General features: G+C 53.2%; 1 protein-coding gene across 1 annotated transcript; it reads right to left on the bottom strand.

Moving 5' to 3' along the window:
* Positions 1-6,914: 6,914 nt before the first annotated feature.
* Upk3a (uroplakin 3A) lies at positions 6,915-13,558 on the bottom strand. The gene is made up of 6 exons (XM_046429182.2): positions 13,427-13,558; positions 12,398-12,553; positions 11,488-11,767; positions 9,411-9,493; positions 8,712-8,844; positions 6,915-7,220 (listed from the first exon to the last, which is right to left on the bottom strand). Exons 1-6 carry the CDS (start codon positions 13,476-13,478, stop codon positions 7,061-7,063), a joined length of 864 nt encoding a protein of 287 aa, XP_046285138.1. The 5' UTR covers positions 13,479-13,558; the 3' UTR covers positions 6,915-7,060.
* Between the last annotated feature and the right edge of the window lie 426 nt (positions 13,559-13,984).

The following is a 13,984-nucleotide window of genomic DNA, read 5'->3' as shown; positions in this document are numbered from 1 at the left end:
TTCGTAACTATAAGTAATCTACAGATGATTTAAAGTACATGGGAGGATCCGGCACACAGCTGGGTGGTAGCTGCCCAGCATGCGGAGGCCCCGTTCACCCCCCCAGCACTGCAAATCATACTACTAATGAAATAATGTGTTTGAGAGAATGTGTGCAGGTCACAGGCAAATACTGTACCATTTCACATAAGGGACTTAAGAACCTGTGCATTCTGTATCACGGGGGTCCTGGAACCAATCCTGGTGGGTACCAAGGGGCAACTGACTGTAATCCTTTCCAGGGGAGGGGCAGCCAGTATCAGGGACAATGGCACACTCGGCTGCCCTCTGATAACTTCAGGCACCTCATCACCTACTGCGCTGCTCTACCTGACACATCATGAGCAGCTTATTGAACTTCCCCCTCTCTCTTCTTTGTTGTTGTTGTACCCAGGGGCGTCTTACCCCTGAGCCACATCCCCAGCCCTTCTTATTTTTATTCTGAGACAGGTTCTTGCTTAATTGCTGAGGCTGGCCTCGAACTTGCAATCCTCCTGCCTCAGCCTCCAGATTCGCTGGGGTTATAGGGATGCACCACCACGCCCAGTTTCCCACAAATTGAATATATATATATATATATATATATATATATATATATATATGGTTGTTGTTGTGGTTGTAGATGGAAACAATACCTTTATTTATTTTTATGTGGTGCTGAGGATTGAACCCAGTGCCTCACACGTGCAAGGCGTGTGCTCTACCACTGAGCCCCAACCCCAACCCCTTCCACAAATTCTTGATATGCTCCCACCCCACCTGCTTGCTCCATTTTGGCTGAGGTCCCCACCATGTACTCGGTGGCCCTGGCCTTAAACCCAGAAGTCATTACCACTTGCCCTTCCCCCTCCTCCCCGTGGCCAATCCATCAGCAAGTTCTTCTGTTTCCCCTTCAGAATTACATCCCACCGCCTCCTGTCTGGCCCTGCCCCCGTCTGAGCCTCTGCACACCTCTGGCCTGGGTTGCTACAGGGCTCTGCTGTCGCCTGGGGGTCTCCCTGCCCCCCTTCACCTAGCAGCCAGAGGTCTTTGCACAGGTCATTTTCTGCATGAAACTGCTCCGTGGCTTCCCAGGTGCCCAGAATAAAAGCCAGCCTTCCCACAGCCCTCCAGGCCCCTCCCGCCTCCCCCCTCTTCTCCCTCAGCGCTCCCCTGGGCGGCCAGCGGCCCCCGTCTTGGTTCTGAATATGTCCACCTTGGCGAGGTGTTGCTCCTGAGGCAGGTGCTCCATTGCCTCCCTGGGGCCCTGAGCTCAGAGCTGGTGTGCAACAAACAGCCACAGGAATGACTGGTACCAGCCAACTCCTGTCCTCGCTGGGTGGGGTGGGGGGCCCTAGAAATGGACCTGACCTTACCCGCCATCTGGGAGCTCAGTCTAGAGCCTGCTCTGGACTGTGACAGGTCAGAGCCAGGAGGGCCACCACGAGGGAGAAACAGTGACATAACGCTGCATTCTGGCCTGGAGACGACACCGCGCGTGGGCTCCATCTGTGGCCCCTGCTTCAGGAGGAGGACACCCGAGGCCTGTTGGCTGACAGGGAGGTCAGACCTGTCCAAATGCAGGAATGCTGTCCCCCCCCCCCTGCTCATTGCACCAGCAGGTCCTAGGGGGCTGGAAGTGGGGGGCTCTCTGGGGAGACTGGAGACTCATCACGGGGACAGAGGCCACTGAGCCAAGGGAAGGAGTGGCCGTGTATTTGTCACCAACGCCCAGCTCCCAGGTACATGCGCTCATCTGTGCTCTGGTGATTTGGTCCCGTTAGCCTGTGTGTCCTGAGCTGTTTGGAAGCTTTCTCAGTAGCTGGAAGTTCACATTCCCAGGACCTTGATTAGTGAGGTCAGCAGGAAGAGGAAGGCCACTGACCCACGACTGGAATGGTGGGTGGCTGCTGCTGAGGGAGGGAGCCCTGGTCACTGGGGAAGTGGAGACAAAGCCACAGGGTACCCAGAGCCAAGGTAAGCTCCAGCCCGAGTTTCCACCTTGTTTTACTAGTGGGCTAACTGCAGCTGTGTGGCTGGTGGGACCAGAACAGCTGCCGTGGAGACAGTTGATGGATCCTCAAAAATTTGACATAGACTTGCCACTGGCCCAGCAGTCCACGCCCGGGTATATCCAGGAGGACCAGAAACGGGGTTCAGATAAGTGTCCACGCAGCACTGTGCACAGGAGGGGCCAGGAGGTGGGAGCAGCCCAGAGACCACTAAGGGACAAGGGAACAGTGAACTGTGGTCCAGCTGCATGACAGGATGTCACTCTACCAGCAAAGGGAAGGAAGCACTGATGAACAGGAGCTGGGGACAAACCTCGAAAACACTAGCTTAGTCAGAGAAGGGACGCTGGAGGGCCAGCAAGACCGTGCGTCTGAAGCATCCAGATCCGGAAAACCCACGGACAGAGCGGAATCGGTGGCTGCGGCCAGGGAAGGGAGACATGGGGACAGGTCAGAGTTTTCTTATGAGAAAAGGGAAAAGTGTCATCATCCCTGCTTCATAAAAATTGAGAGTGAGACAGAGAAAATCAGGACTCTTCCTATAAAAGTCTTCTAGTCAGTTCTGAGAACACCAACTGAATACAGGATAATGTCTCATAGCAACCAGACATCACCTCGTACAGAAAAGATGTCTTAACCTATTTAGAAGAAAATCATGATTCGAGGTGTAGCAATGTTGTTTTCTCGAATTAGTCTTTCTTTCAAACTGGATTCGGTCCCCACTGCTGCTACCTACACCAATGATCCCTTCTGGGACCAAGAGGGGAGCTCTGATTCCACTAGAAGAATCTAGAATACCTGCTGCCAAAGCAGAGAATTAGCAAAGGAGGGAACATATCTGCCCTCAAGACTGGGAGACTTCTTAAAGTTTGAATATATAAGGGACGCAGAGCAGGGCTATGCTTAAATAACTTTTGACTTAAAGTCACACTTTAAGTTAAAAATTCCTGTTGTATGAGTTTCCATTTGTCACGGTACCATACAAATCAAATCACTGACCTTCATAGGAATTTATCCTTCATTTTCTTTCTTCTTTTTTTTTTTTTCTGTGATCACAAAATCTTTGTCAGTGATCACAAAACCCTCTGGCTTCTCTTCACTACAGACCTGCATTGCTGAACATGTTATCGCCCTGTCTCCACTCCCTGAGGACACTTGCACAATGAAAATCCTTCTCCCCACCCACTGACCGTCATGTAAAATTTCTTGGATCAATATTGAGTACTTTCACTTCCTGGAGTTTTTATAAAGCCACTCATCCAAAACACGAAACAGAGGGATCCTAAGTCCTCTCCCTGGGCTTCTGCTCCTGTGGCTTCCTCCTGGGCATCTCCCGGTGTTGAGAGCCACAGCCGAAGGGGCCCCAGCAAACTTCCAGCTGCCAGCAAACTTCCAGCTGCCGGCTGATGATTGGCTCACAGCGGCCCCAGCAACATCTAGCTGATTGGCTCCTCTGCAGTGATGCTCATTGGGCTGTTTCCCTGCCCTTTCAGACCATGGAGCTGCTCATTGGGGGACTTTTTTGGCTCTGCCCACGTGACCCAGCCAATCAGCCTCAAGAGCAGGAGGATTGTGGGAGGTGGAGAGAAGCTTGTGGGGGAGAGAGAGGCTTGTGGAAAGCCGGTGGTGGCAGTTGAGGCTCTGAGGGTTTTTCCTGAGAGGCTGTTTTGTTTGGCGTGTGTGGTTCTAAAAATAAAGTTAGTTTCTTTTGACAAGTGGCTCCTGATTGTGCCCAGCCAGACTGCGGCATTTGGTGGCCCGTACGGGGAGCGACTGAGGGTAAGTGAAACTGCTCGCCCCTGAGGGCAGGGCGAGAGGATGGGTAGCCATTTTAAGATTCCTCTTTTATTTTGCTTCACTTTTGTTTTAAGTTGCCTGTCTCTGGAGATGAGTGAGACGGAAGAAAAACCGCTCACATCTGAGGAAAAACTATTTACGTCTGAGGAACAGATAGGGAGAAAGGACGGATGCACATGTCAGGAGGATAGAAAGGCTATAATGACTTTTTGCTGTTCCCTTTTTATTTCATTCTGTCTCGGTTTTGTTTGGCGTCATCTTGTTGGGTTGTATTATAGTAGAAATACGGGATCAGAAATTAGTAAAAAACAAACTGAAAGAGTGTTAAGTAAATTGTTAGAGGAAGGAGGCATCCCAGTAAAATCAAGAACAGTCAGGGCATACGTTGATACAATACAAAAATGTAGCCCATGGCTTTTTAAGGAGGAGTTGTTAAATATATCACAATGGAACCATCATGGTGAAGATTTAAAAAGAATAGAAAAGAAAAGCCCAGGGACTCTGCCAGTTGGCACATTGCCACTGTGGACGTTCGTATCTTGTTTGCTTAGTCCAAAGCCTTCAGTTCAGACAATGGTAGAGGAAGGAGAAGACATAATGATTCAAGTAAAAGAGAAGGTCTCTCAAGTTAGTCAGACAGAGGAAAAGATTCAAGTAAAAGAGAAGGCCTCTCAAGTTAGTCAGACAGAGAAAGAAAGTGTAAAACAGAAAAAGCCATCAGGGGGAAAGTTACAACAGGAGACTGCTACTAACACCTTTCTATCACCAGAGGGTGTAAGTGTCCAACCAACAGCACCACCTCTACAGGAGACTGCTACTAACACCTTTCTATCACCAGAGGACATAAGTGTCCAACTAACAAGGCCACCTCCATATGCTGGGAGGTCCCCAACCCCCGCAGTTGATAGTTGGGATCCTGAGACAAGATCTCAAATATTAACATGCCCTGTATTTGAGGCAGGAGGGCAGCGATTTTACCAAGTTTTAAATTTCAAAACAGTTAAGCAGCTAAAAGAGGCTGTAACAACCTGTGGTCCTCAAGCACCCTTCACTGTAAGCATGGTCGAATCCATTACCAACTTGAACATGACGCCAGCAGATTGGGCTAATATGTGTAAAGCTGTGCTAAATGGAGGACAATACCTGTTATGGAAGGTTGCCAATGAGGAATTTTGCAAGGAGACGGCTAGGCGAAATGCAGCAGCTGGTTATCCTCAGAGAAATCTAGATATGTTGTTAGGAAAGGGACCTTATGAGGATCAGCAGCAACAAATTGCATATGATCCTGGTGTATATGCACAAATTGCTGCAGATGCAATTAAGGCATGGAAGACTTTACAAGGACATGGAGGTTTACAAGGTCAATTATCTAAGGTAATACAAGGAGCTAATGAACCTTATGCTGAATTTGTAGATAGGCTTATTCAAACAGCTACCAGAGTTTTTGGGAATACAGAACAAGCAATGCCATTACTAAAACACCTGGCTTATGAGCAAGCGAATCGTTGGTGCAGAGATATCATTAGACCATGGAAACATGAAGATTTAAACACATATATTAAATTATGTAGAGACATTAATGAACAAGAGCAAGTCGTGGCAGCTGCAGTAAAACAGGCTTTAGATGCCAGAGACATTAATGAACAAGGGCAAATTGTGGCAGCTACAGTAAAACAGGCTTTAGATGCCAGGCCAAGAACATGCTACAATTGTGAACAAACAGGACATTTTAAAAGGAATTGCCCCATTGGAGGAGGGTTTAACAAAACTAGGTATCAAAGGAGTAGAATACCAGGTATTTGCCCACGATGCCGTAGAGGGAGACATTGGGCTAATGAATGCCGTTCTCAAACCACCATAGAGGGTACTCCATTATCAAAAAACGAACAAGGACCAGGTGTTTATCCACGATATTGTGGAGAAAGGCATCGGGCTCCATTGCCAAAAAATGGACAGGGGGGCCCAATGCTCTGGGGCCCAAAACCACAAATATACGGAGCACTGGAGGAACCCTGTGCAGTGGACATCTGCAGAGCCCTACTTCGATGGCCTGAAGGATGCCTGAGGCCTTCTGCTCCTCAATCCAACAGCAAACTCTAATGTCTTCCTCTCTCTGTGCCTTTATAACTCTGACCTGTGCACTTCGAGCGGTTGGCTTGGGCTGGAGTACAGCTCAGCGGTAGAGCACTTGCCTAGCACACATGAGGCTCTGGGTTTAATCCCCAGCACTATTTAAAGATAAAAATAAAAAAGGCTAAGTTTATATCATGTGAACTTGAACTCAAATACAAAACAAAGCAAACACAGCCACATGGAAAACTTGCAGGAACTTTTAACAACAGCAGACTCCAGGCAGCTGGGGACCCTGGGAGGTCTCTGCTGAAGAAGGGGATTCAGGCTCAGGAGGCCACAGGAGTCCAGTGGCTGCCAAGGCCAGCTTCATGGTCTCAAGGGATGCGAGTGGCCGACGAGCATGTCCAGCCTGGGGGCCCTCCTGTTCCTGCTGCCCAGGGACCCAGCTCCCTCTGTACTGGCCACACCTGTAGCCTGGACTGGCCACTGCTTTCCCTTCTGCTGGCTGCTCTCTGCTTTAAGCTGCTGCCTCCATGGCTTCTGCCCTGTGCTCCTAGGTTAGCATCCCCCTGGGGAGTCCCCACCGATCTTAGAAGCCACGTCTCCCTCCGTCTTATCAGAATGCCAAGAGGGGTGTGGGTTGTGTTCCGCACACCTCCAAAAGGGAGGCCGTCTTGCTATCTGGCTCAAGAGAGAAAACCGAGTCTTCTGAAGCTGGCCTGCCCAGTCTAGGAATGAATCTTCCCAGCAGCCCATGTGACGGATGAGGAGACTGAGGCTCGGGGCGAGGCGTAACTCTGACTCACAGAGCCCCCGAGAGAAACAGCCCAGCCCCTCAACAGGTCGTGACTTGTGCATTTTCTCACCTATTCACCCCTCGTTCTGTACTGACCTCAATATCTTGGGAAGATTTTGGTGGGGGAGGGGAAGGATCTCTTTCCACAATTTTTGGTGCATTATAGTTGCATTTAACTGTGGGATTTGTTGTTACATGCACACAATATGACACTGTAATTTGACCAATTTGGGGAGATTTTATTGAGTGTTCCCACAACTGGACTGACCCTTCCTGCTTCACCTTCTGTCCAGTCGGGGCATGAACACTGACCACCACGGACTCCAGGACCAGGACAGTGTGGGGAGGCTGCCAGTCAGGGGTCTCAGTCCTGGAGCTTGCTGGAATACACCTCAGCCCTGTCCAAGGGTGGCCCCCGGTTCACAGTCGTGTAGGACGGCTCTGAGGTCCCCAGGGACTTGGGCACAGCCTCCTGCGTGATCTGGGAGTCGTGCGTGGTTTCCCCATCAGAATCACCCAGGTCCCTGGCCAAGGAGAGAGCCAGGATTAGGGGACAGAGCAAAGTGGAACTCCTCTAGTCCGGGGACCTTGGCACCCAGATGTTGCTCCCAGAAGCCACCACAGCCTTAGTGAGCCCCTCCTTCCTGGGGTTCTCAGCGTGTGTCGGGAGCTACGTGAATAAGCAGTGTCAGGTCTTACTGCGGGCTGATGGCGGGGGCCATTGTCTCATGTCCCCACATCACCAGGACAGTCTGGGGAGACACACCTCAACAGACAGTGACTACAGAGAGTGGACCCATCCTGGAGGAAGGGCCAGCTCATCTGGTCCTGCAGGAGATGCTTGAGATGGGGAGGACCGCAGAACCTGGGGCACCTGTGGGGAGTTCAGCCGGCTGGACTGGGGCCATGACAGGCAGGGCCAGTAGGAGGGTTAGTGGAAGAGCTGGGCTAACCTCAGAGGATGGGTCTGGAAGGCCAGTGTCCGGCACTGCCCAGAGGGAGGAGGCAGGAACACCACCAGGCTTTGATGGCTTGTGGGTGACCCTCGGAGGCTGAGGTCACCCACTGCTGGTTGTATTAACTTAAGTGTGGAGCACAGCCTGGGTCCAGTGTCTCTCCCAGTCCATGCATGGTCTGCCCACTTTTTCCCACCTGGCTGGCTTCTGTGTGAACCTACTCCAAGGAGCCTTCCTACCCAATCCCACCCCAGGACCCCTCAGCTTCAAAGCCCCCGGGCTCCCTCTACCCTGAGAAGCAAGGAGCGTGGGGCCTGCTGCCTGTCGCGTGCATTCCTCCCTGCCCCATGCTCGATGCTCATTGCTCCTGCAGATCCCTTCTCCTAGAAGCTCACCCTGAAGCTCCAGGCAGGACCTGCCCTGCCCTCCTCCTCCCAGGGCATTTGCGGGTGCCTTGATTCATGCCCCAATCGATCCTCCCAGGTGTTAGTGGACTGTCCTCCCTCTGGGCAGCCCTGGTAGCTGCGCCAGGACCCCACCCCCAAGAAGACCTCCCGTCCTAATCCAGAGGTGTTGGCGGAGTCAGGAGGCCTGGGTTCTAGCCCCAGCTCTGGGTCCTCGTCCCAGGTTCTGTGACCTTGGGACACCCTTTCCCTGCCTCCTGCCTCAGTTTCCCCGTCTGGACTGTAAGCGGGTGAGTTACAATGGCAACAAGAGCTAAGGCCTGTTGAGTTCAGCAGGGTGGGGCGATTCCACAGGACCTCCAGACTCCATGGGCTGAACAGTTATCACCTCCATTTGCCCCAGGAGGACACTGGGGACCGCAGGACAGCATGTCTTGCCTGAGGCTGCACCACGGTCACAGCTAAGATCTGTGGGATCACCGGCCCAGAGCCCGCTGCCCAGCCCCTCTCTCCTGGGCTGAAGGACTGGCCTTGAAGGCCCAGGGCTCTGCTGCTTTTCACCAGACCCACCCGCCGTGGAGGGCAGTGCCCTGGGCAGCTGCAGAGGACCCTGCCGTCATCCCCAGGTCCAGGCCTCCCAGCGGCAGGTACTCACACAAAGCTGAGGGCGATGGCGCCAGCGAAGCCCACGAGCAGGAAGAAGGGCAGGGAGCCCAGGATGGACGTGATGACAATCATGCCCCCGCTCCGCCGGCCTGGCCACGTGTCGATGGTTGAGCAGGGGGTGGCTGTCACAGGACCATGGCCAGTTACACCCTGACAGCCAGCGCCCTCCGTCCCTTCCCCGGGATGGGCAGGCCTGGTACCCGGGGATGTCCCAGGGGCCCAGGGAGCGACTCTTCTTGGGCTCTTGGCCAGTGGCCTGGTGTGCCCCGGGGCCCACTTCCCGCCTTTCTCCCGTGTGTTTCTGGCCTCTTCCTCTTTTTGCATAATTTAAATTTTTAAACTGACTCATCCGCGGTGAGATCGACGTAAACAAGGCTGAGCAGAGGGGCTGCTCAGAGCTGGGGGTCTCGCTCTTCTCTGACTGGCGTCAGCCTTTGAGAACAAGGTACAGGTCCTACAATGAGCCGGCCATTTTGGGGCACTATCCCATATGGATCCCTAGAGAACTCCATTCTGCAGATCACTCATTGACTCAGGGAGACTCAGTCCAAGGACACTCTGGGCTCAAGCCAGGTCTGAATGGTCCCCACAGAATGGCCCTACTTAGTTCCTGTCCCGAGAGCTGGGCCTGGTCTGCAGATTCCCCGAGGAAGCTGGCTGGAGGCCGAGCTCCCACCATACTACTTACGCTGGTTGGTGCGGATGGGGTCTGACCACAGGGTCTGATCCTGTACTAAGCCTGTGGACACATTGACGAGGACGTACTTGAACCTGGAAGGAGACAGGATGACATCCAACCATCCTGTGTGTCCAGCCATAGCTGGCAGGAGGGGCACAGAGGGGGCTCAGAGGGAGACAGCCATTGAGAGGGCTCTGGACAACAGAGGAGGCTGGACATGGTCACATACTGTCCCTGGGCCTTCCCCAGTTCAGATGCACCTCCTCTGTGAAGGCTTCAGGGCTGGGCCATCGCTGGGCTGTCCCTCAGGAGCCCCCTGGTTATTTTACACAGCACCTGTGGCTCAGCCCCGTTAACCACAGGCCATATTCCAAGCCTGTCCCTGGAATCACAAAGGGACTTAGAAAAACAAGTGGGGGGCTGGGGATGTGGCTCAAGCCGTTAGCGCGCTTGCCTGGCATGCGTGCGGCCCGGGTTCGATCCTCAGCACCACATACAAACAAAGATGTTGTGTCCGCCGAAAACTAAAAAATAAATATTAAAATTCTCTCTCTATCGCTCTCTCCTCTCTATCTTTAAAAAAAAAAAGAAAAACAAATGGGATAATGTCCATCACCAGCCCAGCTGTCCTGGGGTCAGGGCTACATTTTAAGAAATAAATGTTAAAAATGTGGGGAGTAGTGGGGCACACCTGTCATTCCAGGGACAACATGGGAGGATAAGGCAGGAGGGTCACAAGTTCAAGGTCAGGCTCAGTAACTTAGGGAGACCCTGACTCAAAATAAAAATAAATGGGCTGGGATTGTGGCTCAGCGGTGGAGCGCTCGCCTAGCACAGCCCGGACAGGGCTGGGGTTCGATTCTCAGCACCACATAAAAAATAAATAATGTTGTGTCCATCTACACCTAAAAAATAAATATTTTTAAAAAACAAATAAATAAAAATAAAAAGGGCTGGGGATGTAGCTCAGCACCCCTGGGTTCAACTCCTAGTACCAAAAAGAAAAAAAAAGAACCCCCCCAAACAAGTGTTGCTAATCTGAAAAGGAGATTGGTGAGACAGTGAACAGCCAGAACCTGTGGAAGGGAAGAGTTTAAACATAGAGATTGTCCCGAAACTGAGACATCTGCAGCCTGGAGGTTTTTTTTTTTTTTTTTTTTTTTTTTTTTTTTTTAACACTTAAAAACAAAAACAAAACAAAACAAAACAAAAAAAAAAACCTTTAAAATCTCTCTGCTCCTGCGTTTGCTAAATTCCTCATACCTGTTTCAAGGTCAGAACTCAGAGGTAGGGCTGGCGCCCACCCATGCGCTAAGATAGGGTGGGCTTGTAGATGAAGGCTGAGGGGCCATCTTGGAGGTCAGGAAGGGGATGTGAAAGACAAGGTCAAGGTTGGGGTGGGGAGAGGGCAGCAGAGACCCTTGTCCTGCTCAGTGGCCTCAGCCACAGGTGTGGGGGGTGCTTCTGCAAGGATGGCAGGTGGGCAGTGGTCTGGGCCCAAACAGGCCTGGAAGCCACAGCCCCTGACCCAGGTGTCCCCCTAGTACCTGGACTGGGATCAGCCCGGGCTTTGGCACCAGCTTAGACCTCCTCCCAGGCTCCCGAGGCTAGGGACAGCTTGCAGAGAGATGCTCAGGCAGTGAGGGTGGGAGTGAGTGGGTGCCCAGGGGGGTGGGTGGGCAAGAAAAGGGATTGCAGGAAGGAGGTAGGAAAAGCAGGGGGCCTTCCTTCTCTGGACCACAGTTCCCTCCCTATGAAACAAAGGCCTTGGTAAGAGACTTCCACATATGGGAAGGCCAGGAAGCCCCATAACTGGTGGGGTCCAAAGCAAAGTGAAAACAGGCCCCTCGTTCAAGAATTAAGATTTCCGGATTCTTGCTTTCTATGTCGCCAAGCATTAAACCCAGCAGGGCCCTTCTGAGCTCCAGCCCTAGGCCTACCCCAGGCCCAGGAAGTTGCCCAATGGTCCCAGCACATAAGACCTCTAGAAATATGGCTCCTCCCACTTTGTCCCCTCCCCCTGGGGTCTTCCTGAGTTGGGGTGGGACTCAGCTGCTGCCCTCCCCCAGCGGCTGCTCACACCCACCTGTACTCCGTGGCTGCAGACAGGGGCGGGTTGCAGAGGCCCTGGAAGTTGGGGTCCCACAGGCAGGTCCCGTTGCTGCCCACCCTGACCAGATATGCCCTCAGGATCTCTGAGGCCTGGGTGACATCCCCAATGGCATCCAGGCTGGGCAGGTCACTGCAGGGGGTGAGGTCAAAGGCCACTGCCTTGTAGGGGCCGGTCCTCCCACCCTGGGTTTGCTGGGCGGTCAAGCTCAGTGGGGTCTTGCTGCTGTCCTGCACGGAGGCATTCCTGGGATTGGCTGCAGAGGCAGGGCCGGGAGTGAGGATCCTGGCCACCGCAGCCAGCCACTCACTCGGTCACTCATTCATCAAACGTCTGAGCCTCCTCTCTGCCCCAGCCCTGTGCTGGGCACATCGGTCACAGGCATGGGCGAGTTCAGTCCCTGCCTGGGGAGATGAACAAATAGCACTTTCCTTGGGTACTGTGTTCCGCTCTCACCTACTTTATCTTAGAATATTCCCGTAATCCTCCACCACAATACACCTTTGATACCTGTCCCTGAAAGTCCTGGGTTCCCTATTCTGTAAATGGGAAATGAGGGTCATATTGTTCAAAGGAATGATGTAGAGGCAGATAGACCTTTGTTGGGTCCCAGGTCTCTTCACTAGCTGGGTGATCTTGGACAACTCGCTCAACCTCTCTGAACCCAATCTTCTCTTCTATGGGATGGAAGAAAATACCCACAGTGCCCAGAGATCGGCGGGCACAGATACGCAGTTAGTAAATATTTGTTGAAAGAATAAAACTGTGACCCTGAATGAGTTGTGAAGATTGGTTGCTAGAAACCTAGGAGATTGTCATTCTCACTCTTCCCTGCTGACAGATCAGAACCCCTTTAGGAGCAGCCGGAGGGAAGCAGGACCCTTACCTGAGTCGACCATGACATACAGATAGACCTCATAGGAGCCAGCAAGCAGCTCTGAGCTGTCAAAAATGCAGAGAGGCTTTTCCAAGGCCACCGTGGTGAGTGTAGGGTTGTTAGTGGCCAAGGTCACGCTGGCCAGTTGAGGCTGGAGGTTCACAGCTGGAGAGGCAAGGAGGATGGGAACTGACTCCCACGGAGCTGCCCACACCCATGTGCACATGGGTGCTACGGAGCACCTGCTGGGAGCCAGGCACTGGGCCTCACCCTCCCTGTGGGCCATCTCATGATCTTCTGTCAGATACAGCAGGTCCCACCCTGCAGCTTCCTGGCCAGAAACCCAGCAGTCTGAGCTCCCTCTGCAGATGTTCAGTCACTAGGATCTCCGTTGCCTCTAAGCCATGGCCGGTCCTTGCTCCATCCCACCCTCTTCTGACAGCAAGGTAAGGCCCCCTCCACCCTGACAGCAGACGTGATTCTGTTGCCCTCCCAGGAGTGCCCTCCCATGCCCTCCTGGCGTCCTGGAGCTAGGTCCAGAAGTTCAGGGCTTTGGGTCTCTGGCCTCACCCTCACTCCCTCCTCTCTAGCGGCAGGGATGGACTACAGCTTCCAGAAGAACCAGGCTGCCTCCTCATCCCAGAACTTGCCCATGCTACACCCTTGGTGGAAAACGTCCCTCCATCTCCCCCAGTAAAGAGTCACCATGAGTCTGGGTCTTGTCCCTTCTCTGCTCCCCTGCAGCACCCTGTCTGTTGGTCTCCAGCAACACCCGTCCCAGACTGTAGCCACCTGTGAGCCCTCGGATTGCCACCAGAGAAAGCTCTAAAAGTTGACAAGATGACTATTACTACTACTAATAATAATAATATCTGGGTCCCCAAAGCCAGAACTCTGCGCCTTTTCTTGGAATGAATAAATGAAGTTCCCATTGCCACTTCCCATCCAGGCTCCTCTCTGGTGACCCTGGGAGGATCAAGGTCCGGGTAGAGCTCGCCCTCCCTTGGCACAGTCCTTATCCTTTTATCCCCGGCTTACTGGAGCCAAACCGCACGCAGCCGAGGGCCAGCAGGACCCAGAGCGGAGGCATCGCCCGGGACGCGACAGGGGAGCTCTGTCCAGCCGCCCAGCGCTGGGCTTCTCCAGCCCAGCGCACCTGGCAGCCCAGGCCCTGGGCGGGCCCCGCCCCCCGCCCCCGCCCCCGCCCCCCGCCCCCGCCCCCGCCCGCACCAGCCAATCCGCGGTCTTCTCGCGGGCTATTTTCATACGGCTCCGCCCCATCTCCCCCGCCAGATTGGCGAGCCAGTGCGCAGATCCGCTTGCGGTCCTTCCCTGTGTGCTCACTAAAGCGCCTACTGCGTGCGGGGCCAAGGCGGCGCTTTTGCGCTTGCTTAATGAGACCATGGGCAGCCCCACACTCTTGGGGCCTCCGTCACTGTACTATAAAATGCGGATGCCCATTCCTGCAACTATGGAGCTGCTGCCATGTGCCAGACACTGGTAAACTGTGGTTTTATCGTGTCAGCATGGTAAAACCAAGTGTCGGATCTGTGAGTTAAATGGAGACTGGCAGTGCGACCTTTAGGGTTTATAGAT

This window comes from Marmota monax, unplaced genomic scaffold (assembly GCF_021218885.2).
Source record: "Marmota monax isolate L192 unplaced genomic scaffold, Marmota_monax_Labrador192_F-V1.1 WCK01_AAM20220418_F8-fsc00051, whole genome shotgun sequence".
NCBI classification, from domain to species: Eukaryota; Metazoa; Chordata; class Mammalia; order Rodentia; family Sciuridae; genus Marmota; species Marmota monax.
This window is presented reverse-complemented; position numbering and strand designations above follow the sequence as displayed.

Excerpts from the sequence above, each read along its gene's own strand:
- Upk3a (XM_046429182.2), bottom strand. The coding sequence starts at position 13,478 with ATGCCTCCGCTCTGGGTCCTGCTGGCCCTCGGCTGCGTGCGGTTTGGC. Across the intron at positions 11,768-12,397 it reads GTATGTCATGGTCGACTCAG|CCAATCCCAGGAATGCCTCC; the intron begins GTAAGGGTCCTG and ends CTGCCTCTGCAG. Across the intron at positions 8,845-9,410 it reads CCCCATCCGCACCAACCAGC|CCACCCCCTGCTCAACCATC; the intron begins GTAAGTAGTATG and ends GTCCTGTGACAG.